At 59.7% G+C, this 12,852-nt stretch overlaps 1 protein-coding gene across 5 annotated transcripts; it reads right to left on the bottom strand.

The window, feature by feature from the left end:
- Positions 1-2,755: 2,755 nt before the first annotated feature.
- On the bottom strand, positions 2,756-11,903 carry CHRD (chordin). 5 transcript variants are annotated; one of them, XM_004278437.3, is made up of 23 exons: positions 11,692-11,903; positions 11,356-11,459; positions 10,748-10,877; positions 10,481-10,609; positions 10,285-10,384; positions 10,075-10,162; positions 9,575-9,716; positions 9,319-9,459; positions 9,152-9,234; positions 8,928-9,075; positions 8,664-8,770; positions 8,421-8,540; positions 7,621-7,777; positions 7,054-7,274; positions 6,502-6,615; positions 5,906-6,178; positions 5,734-5,827; positions 5,564-5,620; positions 5,175-5,278; positions 4,602-4,704; positions 3,830-3,984; positions 3,565-3,667; positions 2,756-3,216 (listed from the first exon to the last, which is right to left on the bottom strand). In XM_004278437.3, exons 1-23 carry the CDS (start codon positions 11,837-11,839, stop codon positions 3,161-3,163), a joined length of 2,877 nt encoding a protein of 958 aa, XP_004278485.2. In that variant the 5' UTR covers positions 11,840-11,903; the 3' UTR covers positions 2,756-3,160. The 5 variants fall into 5 exon arrangements, 3 of the variants coding, with proteins under 3 accessions (XP_004278485.2, XP_012391694.2, XP_033259078.2); XM_012536240.3 differs by having other exon boundaries at positions 2,756-3,213; XR_004476048.2 differs by having other exon boundaries at positions 3,072-3,213; positions 3,565-3,707.
- Positions 11,904-12,852: the final 949 nt, after the last annotated feature.

Below are 12,852 nucleotides of genomic sequence, written 5' to 3'. Positions count from 1 at the left end.
GAAATGAAGGAAGCTGAAAACTTCACATTCTAACAAACATGGACAAAAATAACAGATGCGGTGTGGATGCTCTGCTCTCTCTCACATAACACACTTCAGACGTGTGTGCGCGCACGCATGTATATAAACACCAATGCCCCCAAAAAGCACCCAAAGAAGACACAAACTTGCCTCTGCTTTCCTGTCATCTTCCCTCATCTCCCCTCAGAGTGGGGGCTGGTCAGGACCCCAGGACTCCATGGTAAGCACCAGGGCCACCAGGGCCACCAGGAAGAGTGGCAGCAACAACAGGCAGGTTCATGAGGTCCACCAGCTACTTGGCAGTTGTCGCCCCAGTACCCGGACAGCAGCCTCACCGCCCCCTGCATGGAGAAGGACTCAGTGGGATCGCTGTTGCAACTCTCCTCCCACTGGCACCGGCTACCTCCGCCTGTCCCCCCTCTTGTCTCACTGCACAAACGGAGAGTGAGGAGCCTCTGTCCCCACAGTAGGGCCAGGGACTCAGCCAGGCATAGGGGACTCCAAAAGGGGAGGAAAAGGCGTGGCGTCTCACAAGAAGGCTGTGTCTCAGCCCAGGATCCAGCCCAGCCAAAGTGGACAAGAAGAGACGTGAATGACTCCTCCCAAGGGACAGCTGGGGCCCTGGCCCACCGGGAGACAGCCCCACCAGATGACGTCTACTGCCCCCAGAGGATGGGACAACTCGCAGCCCTGCCCACCACCCATCAGCTGAGGAGCTCAGCCCCCACTGGTGGGCTCTGGTCAATTCGCTGAAAATCAAATCACTGAATATCAACTTGCCAAGTTCCTTGATTTGGTGAGGATTTTTTCAGAGTTTCTGGGGGTTTGCCTCCCCTGCCACTTTATTTTATTTATTTATTTATTTATTTTGCTGTACGTGGGCCTCTCTCACTGTTGTGGCCTCTCCTGTTGCAGAGCACAGGTTCCAGACGCGCAGGCTCAGCGGCCATGGCTCACGGGCCCAGCCACTCTGCGGCACGTGGGATCTTCCCAGACCAGGCTATGAACTCGTGTCCCCTGCATCAGCAGGCAGACTCTCAACCACTGCGCCACCAGGGAAGCCCTCCCCTGCCACTTTAAATGCAAAGGATCAGATTTCCCTTAAATGCAATCTCCTGCTTTCCTTATTTGTGCAGATTTACATGTGTTCCTGCTCCTGAGTTGATCATACAAATTCCCTCAACTGGGTCAAGGAAGGCATCACAGCCCCTTCACAAGCGGGAACAGAGGTGCTACAGGGGCAGGACCCAGAGTGGGCTCCAGCTGGGCAAAGGAAAACTCAGAAAAATACTCAATGATTTCTTAATAGTGGTTATCTAGGGGTTAGAATTCCTTCTTTCTAACAGGTGAGTTTTTCTTTCTTTCTCACACATTTGTGTATTACCATAATTATTCGCAGTGATTTACTTTTATGATGAGCAGAAATAATTCTGGCAGCTCCCTTTGTTCATGAGATCATATATCAAGGCCAAAACAATGTTATAAGGGCGACTCCATTCTCAGACCACCATGATCATTTCACAATCCGTAAGAATTTTTCCACTTTTATCATCTGCAACCATGTCTCTCCAGTATTCCAGAATTTGCTCTATGTTTTTTCCTTCACTCATCCTCTTTGACTACCTAAAATCTGATGAGCTAAAATGTGCCCCTTCCAGCATGCCTGGTGAACACCCTCCTTGTCCCAATTGTGTTACTTTATGAAATTACCCCCTCCTGTCCCTTTTGTTGTGTCAGGGGTGTCACACTTTTGTTTCTCTGTCTCCCATTATTTTCATAAAAGACTAAGGGTGAAATGCAATGAAACAGTTGTTCGGAAACATTTTTGAAAGCAACAAACTTTTGTTTAGAATGCAAACTCTTATTTAGGCTTTCCCACAAGTTGAGAAGCTGACGTGCGTTTTAGAGTGGCGGACCCTGGACTCCCCACTCCCAGTAAGCACCTGGGCTGCCTCTCTCCAGCCCTCATTTCTCCCTCAGCCCTGAGGAGGCATCTTCTGCAGTCTGTAGTCATAAATTACTCAAATACCCGCATGGACACTGACTTGGCCCAAAGTGAACTGGCAGCTGCCAGCAGCGCCACCATGCGATGGCTCCGATGGCTGTTCATCGTGTGACATACCCAAAATCCAATGTGGCACATAAGAGACGGCCAAGGGAAGTCACTGGAGAATGCTGAAAGGTGACTCTCAAGTAAAAAGTGGCAACGTGGAGGGCTGTACGTGAGGGAGTTTTCTCTTCAAAACCCAGGTGTATCAGAACCACCCCCATTTCTCCTCTGACCGGAGCCCCTGTTTTACCTTCCATCTCTTTCTGCCGGAGAAGCTCGGAAGCCCAGTCAAACTCTCTGCAGAGCAGAAGGCCTGACTGACCCCAGGGTAACAGATCAAATTTTAAATCCTACCAGCAACAGTTCTGAGACACTATAATACTCAGCAGAAATGCCAGCCCGGGCAGGTCACTGGAAACTAGTGTCCAAATCCTGCTTCAGGTTGCCTGAGTTCTTGAAGCTCTATTCCATCTCAAAGACGGCCCAAGCCCCTCTGCGGAATCCGGGCATGCCAGCCCACTGCTGTGCCATCCTGTCCCCTTCCCCGGGTCTCTTCCCGCTCCCCGAGGGTCAGAGGGAAGCCCCAGGAGCCGGTGGCCCTCTCTCTCCCTGCCTACCCTCAGACCCTTCTCCACTGGGGCTCACTCAGGCCCCTGGTCACAAAGAAACAACCACTAGCCCAAAGACTGGAAAAAAACGTTTTAATAAATACAAAAATCTCCAATAATGACTCTGCTCAGCTCAGGGGCAGCAGGAGTGAAGTGGGGGGGACCCTTGGTGCTGAGTGAGGATAAATTAAAAATCCCAACAAGCCAGTGACGACATGTACAGAAGGAAAGGGGGTGGGCTTCCAAGGCAGAGGCGAGAGGGCGACAAGGCCGAAGTTGGAGTGGACATGGCATTGGTCGGCCCTGGCTACCCCTCCCCCTTGTGGAGTTGTGGTTCCCAGAGGTAGTGGGGGAGGGAGAAGAGGCAGAAAAGAGGGGCCGAAGGCACTGGGTTTCCCGCAGGAGAATGCGGGGTCCCCGGCGCCCCTCCTCCCCCAGCCCAGGCCCCATCCTCTTGGTCACGCGGCCTTCTGGCTGCTCCCTAGGAGCCTTCAGCTTCTTTCTCCAGCTCTGGAACTGTCCTGGTGTCTGCAACTGCTGGAGACAGAGGGAGTGAGCTTTAGAAGAGGAGTGAGGGAGTGGGGTGGCAGGGAGGGCACAGCAGAGCTCCTCTGTTCTGGTCCCAGAAAGATCAGAATTTTTTCAGCACGTCAGCACACACCAGTTGCATGACTTTAGCCTAGCTGCCTGATTCCTCTGGGCGTCAGAAATCTCATTCCTAAAGAAAAGGTAATCACGAACAAGTCCACAAGTTTGCTGTGACGGGGGGACGGGGTGGCGCTTGTGCAGCAGGGGGCACTATTCCCGCCACACGGCAGGGGCTCCCTTCCCTCCCCAGGCGTCCCACAGGCAGCCTGGAGCTGCTGCCCCAGGCCCCTCACTTACACCGCCGCCGGGCTGTGCAGTGGGAACAGCAGCGGCTCTCCTTCCCTGGGCCGCAGGACAGTGGCAGTGAACAGTCATCCCGCTCACAGTGGGGCACCCCTGCCTGGTGCAGGACAGACCAGATCCTGAGGGTCCCTGAGGTGCTGGGGCACAGGGGCCTTCAGCCTCTTGGGGGAAGCCCACCCCCAGGAGCCTGCCCTCCCTGGGAAGTTCCCCTCCCCCAGGCCAGGCCCCCAATGCCCGCCTCACACAAGCCCTCACTTACCCCACATCTGCAGGTGATACAGCTCATCTCCCCAAAGGGGGGCACCGAAGGGTGCCAGCTCTGGCTCTCCGGGAACCACTGCCCTGCAAAACGGCAGCCCCGGGGCCCATCAGCCTGCATGGGGTCCCCCAGTTGGGGGTGGGCCCCTGACCCCACTGTTGGCAGGGAGAGAAGGAGGGAAGGAGGGAGAGGTCAGTAGATGTGAGCTCTGTGAGGGCCATCCAGGTTTTATTTGTCACCAGCAGTTTCTGGCACTTAGTAGGTGATAAATTTGGATGGATGGATGGATGGATGGATGGATGGATGGACGGATGGACGGATGGACGGAAGCACGGAAGGATGGATGGATGGATGGATGGACGGATGGACGGATGGACGGATGGACGGATGGACGGATGGACGGAAGGACGGACGGACGGACGGAAGGACGGATGGGTGGATGGGTGGATGGGTGGATGGGTGGATGGATGGATGGATGGATGGATGGGTGGATGGGTGGATGGATGGGTGGATGGGTGGATGGGTAGATGGATGGGACAGGAACTGGATCCCATCACAGCCCACTAACACATGCACATTCTTTCCAGTGCGTGTAGATCCCTGGCTCCAGGCTAGGCACAGAGCAATGCTGGGTAAATACTGATTTAGCTGAGACATCCCTTCCATCCACCCTCACTAGGCATCCCCTCACCATGCATCCCCCCGCCCCGACCCAGGACAAGGACAAAAAGCCTTATCTGCCCCAAGAAGCCTCAGTGCCCACCCCCCTCACCTGGACACTGTTTGCAGCAGTCAGTGGGGTTGGCACGGACAGGCTGGGCACAGGCCAGCCGGGGACACTGCACCTTCTCACAGTGCACCTCTCCAGTGCCCCCCTGTAGGGATCCATTGAGTGAGGGGTATCAGGAAAAAGGAGGAGCACATAAGCCTCCTGCTTCCTCCCTCTCCTTTCCCATACCTCCAAAGTAATACATCCATGGCCTTTTACTCAGAGGCCCTGGGCTGGGGCTTTTTATGTACCTGAACTCAAATCCTCATTGTGGCCCTGCAAGGTAGGTGCTACCACATCTGCTTATGGGAGAGGAAAGTGAGACTCAGGGACGCACAGAAAGTGCCCAGGGTTACATGGAGCTAGTCAGCTGGCAGAGCCAGAGTTCACACCCAAATCAGTCCGTGCCCTTTTCCTTTATAGGAAGCCAGCTCTCAGAGCCCAGGGAACTCTTTTCATGTTATTTTGATCCTTGAGCCCTCCTCACCAAGACTGGGCTTTCCTCTCCTACCAGCCCCCTCCCCAGCTCTGCAGACCCGCTGGGTTCCAGCACCACAGAAGACTGGGTGGCCATACCTTGCAGGTGCAGACAGCACACTTAATTAAGCCAAATGGGGGCACGACAGGGTGCCACCGGGTGCCCGCTGCCCGCCAGCTCCGGTCGCCATCAAAATAGCAGCCTGGTGGGGGACAGTGCCCAGCTGCCATTAGCACTGAGTTCATTGGCCGGGCCCACAACCCAGGACTGAGCCTCAGGCCAACCCCACAGTAGTCTAACCGCAGGGCCCACTTGTGGGCCAGTGAATCTGATGAAGTCTATCAGGTGTCACTTGTAACCTGTGCCCCTCAGCCTCCCTCCACCCCCATAAACACTCTCCCCCTCCCATCCCCCGCCCCACCCCCACCCCGGTCCCACCTAACAGCTCCTCTGGATTCCCTACCCCTCCAGGCCCACTTCTGCTCACCCTCTCCAGGGTCCCTGTTCTTCGGCAGCCCCGGCAGGTCTCCGACATCTTGCTTCTCTGTGGATCCAAAGTAGTGAAAGCAGACGGTGGCCCCCTCCTTCCCTCCGCAGAGGCCTCACGCCCACACAGTGGACCCTCCATTACCCTCTCCGCTCCTGCAGGGCACTCACCCGGGCACACAGGGCAGCACTGATCCGGCGCCTGCACCGGGCTTGGGCAGCTGGGTGGCGGGCACACCATGGGGTCACAGATCACCGTGCGTCTCTACGGGGAGAGGTTGGGGGTTGACTGAGATCCTGACCCAGAACCCAGGCCCCAGTGTGCCCTTCCAGGGCCTCCTACCTGGCAGGTGCAGAGCGAGCAGAGCGGGTCATAGTTAGGAGCCCAGCGAGCCCCATGGGGGCGCTGCTGCCCCTCGAAGAAGCAGGTGTTGGGGTCTCGGAGCCGCCCGGGGCCACCAGGTTTGGCTGGCGCTGGGGCATCTGGGCCTAGCACAGCGGGCAGCGCGGCCACCTCGGCCACCACTGCATCCAGAGCCCCGGGCACCCGTACTTCTTCGGCCCCTGCTGCCGCCAGGCGCAGGCCGCCCGCCTCGCACTGGTTGGCGATGTGCACCTGAGAGGAGAGGCAGGTTGAGGCAGCGCCCGGGCTCCCCCTTGCGTCTCCACCAGCAGCGGCCAGTCAGCCCAAGACACCCTGAGCGCCCCTGCGCCCCAGGAGGATGCTATTATCCACGGCGATCATCCCAGCTGCCAAGGACAGATGGTCAGCTACTAGCCTCATTAAGCACCTCATCTGGCTTCAGCCTCCCGACCAGCGAGGAGGGAGTGTGTGTGGTTCTACCAGCCCCGGGGTTCAGAGACAGCAAGGGACTGACTAAGGCACACAGTGATAGCCCAACAGTGGACCATCCCCACCGGCCCGCACTGCCTGCCTACCTGCCCTCGCAGCTCCCCTTGGGGGCTACCCTTGGTGGTGATCAGCAAGGAGGCAGAGCCCTGTGCCAGGTGCCGCAGCAGCTCAGGCTCCAGATCCTTGACCACGCCCTGGGCCTGTGAGTAGACAGAATCAGGGACGGGAACAAGGCCCTCTAGGGCTGAGCCTACCACTCCCAATTCGCGGGGAAGGACACTGAGGCCCGGGGAGATTAAGTAAGGCCTCCAGGATAGCAAAGCCCAGCGGCGATGGTATAGAGCTCAGAAGCCAGGCCTCTCTAGCCCCGATTCCATGGCAACCCACCCCACGTCGGGGGCTTGGTCCATCCCACACACCCCTCTGGAGGTTCAGGATATTACATACTAGCCAAGAGATCCCACCAGAGTAGGATGCAGGAGAGAGGATGGATAACAAAAGGCTGAGTCAGATTCATACCCGGGTCTGTCTGACACCTGAGGCTGCCTGCTCTCTGCTTCTCCTGCCAAAGGCCCACACAGCCTTTCATGCGAGAAAGTAGATCTTTTCCAAACTGCCTCCCACCAACACGTCCTCACCTCTGGGCCATAGAATCCCTTCAGCAGCCGCCGGGGCCCTGGCATCCCAGGAGGCCCGAGGAGGTGGGCAGTGATGGTGCCCTGTTCTGAGCCACCAAGCCCAGCCAGCAGCACTTCATAGTGCAGGTGACAGTGGGTATCCAGGGAGAGCCAGGCATGCCCTGCTGCCTGGCTCTGCACGGGGGGCAACACCAGGGCTCCTGCCAGGGGCACAGGTAGTGCTGGATCCAGACAGAGGAGAGGTGACAGATGAGAAGGTGGCCTAGAGCAGCGACTCAATCCCGGCATTCCCCGTCTCCCCCAGCACGGACTCCACAAGCTGCCAGGCACTGTCCACAGGCCCAGGGCTGGGGCAGCAGCAAGTGAGAGCCCTGCACCGTGTGTGGTAACAGGGAGGGTCTCCTGGCAGGGCCACCCTACACATCCCCACCTTCTCCAGATGCCAACTGGAGCTCAGGCACAGAGAAAGACACCATGCCAGGCTCTGGCCCTCTGGCACCATCCCTCACATGCTTGAGTCACAGGTTAGAGAACACCAAAGGGCAGGCAGACCCCTGGAGCACTCACTATCATGGCGGGCGCTGTGCCCGCTGTAGGGCAGGGCAGCCACGTGGCCCCGCAGCTCTCCATCTGGGAAGTCCTTGGTGCCCACGTTCAGGAACAGCTCATTCTGCAGCAGCATATGAGCCCCCCGGGCACCCAGCCCAGGGCAGACACCCACAGCCTGGAGGGCAGGGAAGGGTGAGCCCCAGCTGTAGCCTGCCAGGTCCCAGATGAACCCCTCCTCAGCTTTCACACCAGCCCAAGATTCTGAACCCTTTCCATGTTTTGTGCCCCCACTAAACCCATACATACTTCCTCACACCAGTAACACTGGATAAGAACCTGGCGGGCCCAGGTTCAAGTCCCTTCCCTGCCACTTCCTACCTATGCAACCATCTTGAGGAGTTATTTAATTTCTCTGATCCTTCACTTCGCCATCTATAAATGAGTACTGTGAGGGCCAAAAATAACAGACGCAAGACAACCAGTACAGTTTGTGACACATAGAAAGGCTCAATAAACGGCAGCCACTGCGATCACGTTTGCTATCACGTGATCTGCTGCACTGGTCTCCCTGTATAACTCCTTCCACTTGACATGAGCTTCCTGAAGACAGGGGCCACATCGGATTTTCTTTGTACTGCAGTCTTTAGCCTGAGACTCACTAAAAAATGTGTCCAGTGAATCAATGCATCAGTGAGAGAGCCTGTGAGTGAGTGAATGACGCGGAACATCCCTGCTCATCCAACATGGCTTCCCACAGCCCCCTGCACTGTCAGCTCTGGTGCTGGGACCTGAGGCTCTGCTCTGCCTGAAGCACTCACCATGTATCCTCCCGGCTGGAGTCCAGCCATGTGGCACAGGACAGTGTGCTGGTTCCTCCGCTGAGGCTTGGTCTCCAGCGTCATGGCCACCACCTCGCTGCCTGTACCTACCACCTGTACCTGGAGGGCAGGGTCAGGGAGGGCAAACTGGAGTAGCAGAGAAGGCCTGGCCCTGAACCATTGCAGGCCAAAGCCCCGCCCTGCTCTGCTGCCCTCCCACCTCCTCCATCCCCCAGCTCTTACTTGGTAGATCAGGGAGCCATTTCCTAGCAGTGTAAGGCTGGCCGAGCCAGCTGCACCTGTCTGAACAGGGATCAGGGCATCGGCCCCACAAAGGACACTTTGCAGAACTGCAGAGGGGCGAGACAGGTGGAGGCAGGCTTGCTGCATGGCCATTCACACCCCCAGCCCCCAGGATCCCTCCTCTACCCCCCAGCCCCTCCTCTGGCGCTTCTCTGTGCCTCTCAGTTGTGTGTGCCCGGGGCGCCAGGCTTCGCCCTGCCTCACCATCACAGCTCTGCCTGGCAGCAATGTGTCCACTGATGCGCAGCCCTGACCCACTTGCCCTCTCCAGGGCCATCTGCAGCTCCCCCAGCACCAGCCAGTCCATCTCCTGGGCTGTCAGGTTGGGCAGCACTTCAGCAAAGCCCGGCTCCTGGGGGCAGAGCAGGGTATGGTGGGCACAGCAAGAGGCCAGAACCAGTGGCAGTAAGAGCCAGACCCTTGCTCACCTGGGCCGAGGCATTGGCCTGGAGCTCTCGCAGTAGCTTCCCCTGGTGTAGAATCTGGAGCCGCAAGGGAACCTGGGCTGGTCCTGCAATAGCCGCACATGTGGATACCTCTGAAACATAGGTGATCTCCCTACCCTCCTCATATGTGCTGCCCCCATTCCACTTACCCCCACTCCTGGCTTCCAGCAGCCCACGGAAGAGCAGCAAAAAATGCAAGGAGTCCTCTGTGTCACTGAGCGTGAGGAGGGCAATGCCCCCTATGCCCTGCTGTGGGGGGCCTTCCAGGGTCAGGATGGCACTGAAGGTCTCTGGGGGAGAAAGGACCATGAGAGCCCACCAGAAAGTCCCCTCCTCAGCCCACTCCATTCCTGGGGGTAGAGAAGACTCCAAATTTCACGTCCAGGGGCTGTTTGCTCCCCTCACCTGCGGCCAGGGCCCGATGCCGGATGAGAGGCCCCCAGACCTCCCCTGAAGGGTGACTGGGTGTCACGAGTGCCACGTGCAGCTGTTCTGCCCTAAGGAGTCGCAGAGACAACCGAGGCACTGCTCGCCACACCCCACAGACCTGGAACAGAGAGATAAGAAGACTCTACTCAGAATGCAGGACAGGCCTGCTGAGAGGCCCATGTCTGGTGAGGAAGGAATATGGGAAGCTGCCCCCAGGCCCTCCTAGGAAGTTTGAGAAGGGGCCCTGGAGCCAGATGCCAGGGTCCAAATCCTGGCTCCACCACTTACTAGCTGTGTGACCTTGAGCAAGTCACATTCTGCTACTGAGCCTCAGTTCCCTCATCTGTAAAATGGGCATCATAATGTCAGTGCCTTTCTCCCACTGGGCTGTTGTGAGGACCCAAGCAGGTAATGCAGAACATGCTCTCAGCACAGCGCCCAGACTGGATAAGCACTCATAAACGGCATCATCTCACCAGGCCATCTTGGGTAGGGGCTGCAGGGTGTTCAAACAGGATGCTGCCAGTGGAATCTGAGAAGCGGATTCGGGTAGGGCGGTCCAGCCTGGTAATGAGAGTCCCCTGAGCATGGACTCCGAGCCTGAGCCAGAAGCAGCCCCTCCAGCCTCCCCAATTCTCCCTCCGTGGTCCCCAGCTGACCCCTCCTCCCTCCTTCCCCTTTCTCACCGCCGGTAGGAGATGGAGAACCGCAGACTAGAGCGCAGCAGTGACACTCGGGCCCGTGCCACCGCTTGCGACCTTGGCCCCGTCAGCAGCGCCACGAAGTCTGTGAGGGAAGGAAGATATCCCTAGTACCGTCACCCGCTGCTGCAGCCCGGCCCCAACCATGACCCCGGTCCTCACTTGCGCAGCCCCTGCCTACCCGTGTGGCCGTCTCCACGCCCCCGATCCTCAGCTCCAGGCTCCCCGCGGTCGCTGTAGCTTCTGTGCTCTGGGTCCCGCGGATACTCGAAGGCCAGGCCCGTTGGCTGCTTTTCCGGACCGCTGCGCTCTGCACCGGGGGTGGGGGATGCGGGTTTCAGCTGGGCACGAGGAGGGCCAGTTGGCCGCTCCATTCGCTCCATTCGTGTGGCCCAGGACCAAGCATCGTGGCCCTGCTGCCCTCCTCTCACCGCGGAGCGGGCCTTACCCTGGGGGCAGGTCTGGCAGCAGTGTCCGGGCAGCTGGCGCGGCTGCCCGCAGGCCAGGGTTGGGCACTCGGGTTTGATGTTCTTGCAGCTGACCCTGCCCGCGCCCCTTGCACGGCGACCCCACTGAGGCTGCTCGCAGAGAAGACGGGAAAACCGAATGAGGGCAATACGCTGTTGGTGAGACTCAAAGGCGAGCCGAGAGGAGGCACGGGACCAGGGCAAGGTCCTCCCACGGGGTGAGACTGCTCTGCTACATACAAGCTGCATAACTCTAGACAAGTTACTTAACCTCGATGGGCCGTAGGGTCCTTATCTGAAAAATGGGAGTAATGATAGTATCTATCTAGCATGGTTGTACTAGGAGTTAAGCGAGAGACAGACGAAACGGAGTTGGCAAAGAGCCTGACACACAGTGGGTGATCAATAATAGGCAACACCTGAGACTTGAAGGGGGCTCTTCCTCCCCGCTTCCTCCTTCAGAAAAATATCCCAAGTATCTGCAGACTGACTTCTCTTTCTTCAGCAACTCCGAGTCCCTCCGACGTCCCAAGACCCCAGCGGTCCCCGACCCGCGAGGGCCCCGGCCACGGCCATTGGGTCCACTCACCGCCTCGCAGGCACACAACACGCAGCGCATCACCCCGAAGGGCTCCCCCAGGTCCGGGTGCCACGTCTCGTCCAAGGCATAGACCTTCCCGCCGAAGGAGCAGCCTACGGGGACGGACTTGGCTGGCGGCAGCTGTCCCGCTCCTACCGTGTACCCGCCCCGGGCGCTGCCGGCCGGGCCCCGGGTCCCCGGGCGCGACGCGCCTCGCGGCCCCCGCCCACCCCTCCGGGCCGCCCGCCGCACTGAGCCACCTGCACCCGGCGCCCCCTCCGGGCGGGCGCAGACTTGCCCCGAGCAGGACTCCCCGCCCGCGCCTCCCCCGGGGCGTCCACCTACCTGCTGCTCCCCGAATGGGCAGCGGCTCCTTCTCGGGCCGGATGGGCAGCGCTGGGTGCTCGGGGCCGGCGCCGCGGGCCGGCCGGGAGCAGAGCAGCAGCAGCCCGAGGAGCAGCAGCGGGGCCGGCGGGGCCGGGAGGCTCGGCATGACGCGAACGGGACAGCTGGGGAGGCGGGAGGGAGGAGGGAGCTGGAGAGGGAGGAGGGAGGTGGGAGGAGGGCCGGGCCGGGGGCGGTACGGCGGGAGGGGGCCGGGGCCAGGGCCCGAGCTGTGCGGCTAGGGGCTCGTCGGGCGGCCGCGGAGTCGGCGCCGGGCCGGGCGGGGCGGGAGGAGCGGCCGGGAGGAGCGCGGGCGGGCTGGCGGCCGCTGACCCGGGCCGTACGCGGCTCTAGTGCCCCGGGCGACGGCTCTGGCCCGTTTTATGCCCCGCGCCCGGCGCCCCGGCCGGGGGCCTCCTCCTCAGCAAACGGGGCGGCGGCGGCGGCTCGGCGAGGGGCCGGGCTGAGCCCGGGGGGTCCGGCCCAGCAGCAGCGGCCCGGATCGCGAATGGGGGAGGGGAGGGAGGGGCTGGAACCGGGCAGGGGAGGAGGGAGGGGCTGTAGGAGAAGGGGGAGGGGAGGGGGAGGGGAGGGAGGGGAGGGGAGGGACCAGGGGGCGCAAAGAGGGGAGGAGAGGCGGGTCTGGAGCCCCCCCTCCAAGCTGGACCAGGAGGTGCGTGTCCGGCCCAGGATGGGAGCCCCAGACCAGGGAGGGGCAGAGACTGCCCGAGGCCTGGGCCAGCCACTGGGCTAGGACTGGGTTCCTGCAGGAAAGATGAAGAATTGTCTTTAAGGATGATGACTCCGTGCAGAAAAGGCCCGTCAACTCATCTTCGCCGGACGCTGGGCCCACAGCACCTCTCAAACCCCACACCACTCTCACTGCCTAGCCTGTGTCCTACCTCTTCTCTGAGCTCTCTCCTCATTCTACTGTTCCCCAGGATAGGAACTTGGCCAGAAACAGACAGTATCCCCTTTCTGTCTGGTGACAGTGTTTCTCTCCCTACTGTTACCTGCGCTCAGGCCCATCCAACCATCATCATCCCCAGCCTGACGCACTTTCCCACCCTCTTCCTTCACCCTGGGGACCCTGTGCCTCTCCATCCTACCCACAACCTCTTT

This window comes from Orcinus orca, chromosome 5 (assembly GCF_937001465.1).
Source record: "Orcinus orca chromosome 5, mOrcOrc1.1, whole genome shotgun sequence".
Taxonomy (NCBI): domain Eukaryota; kingdom Metazoa; phylum Chordata; class Mammalia; order Artiodactyla; family Delphinidae; genus Orcinus; species Orcinus orca.
Note: the sequence above shows the minus strand (reverse complement) of the source record. Positions and strands in the feature narration are given on the sequence as shown.

Excerpts from the sequence above, each read along its gene's own strand:
- CHRD (XM_033403187.2), bottom strand. The coding sequence starts at position 11,839 with ATGCCGAGCCTCCCGGCCCCGCCGGCCCCGCTGCTGCTCCTCGGGCTG. Across the intron at positions 9,076-9,151 it reads AGGCCAATGCCTCGGCCCAG|GAGCCGGGCTTTGCTGAAGT; the intron begins GTGAGCAAGGGT and ends CTCTGCCCCCAG. Across the intron at positions 6,616-7,053 it reads AGGGATTCTATGGCCCAGAG|GCCCAGGGCGTGGTCAAGGA; the intron begins GTGAGGACGTGT and ends GTCTACTCACAG.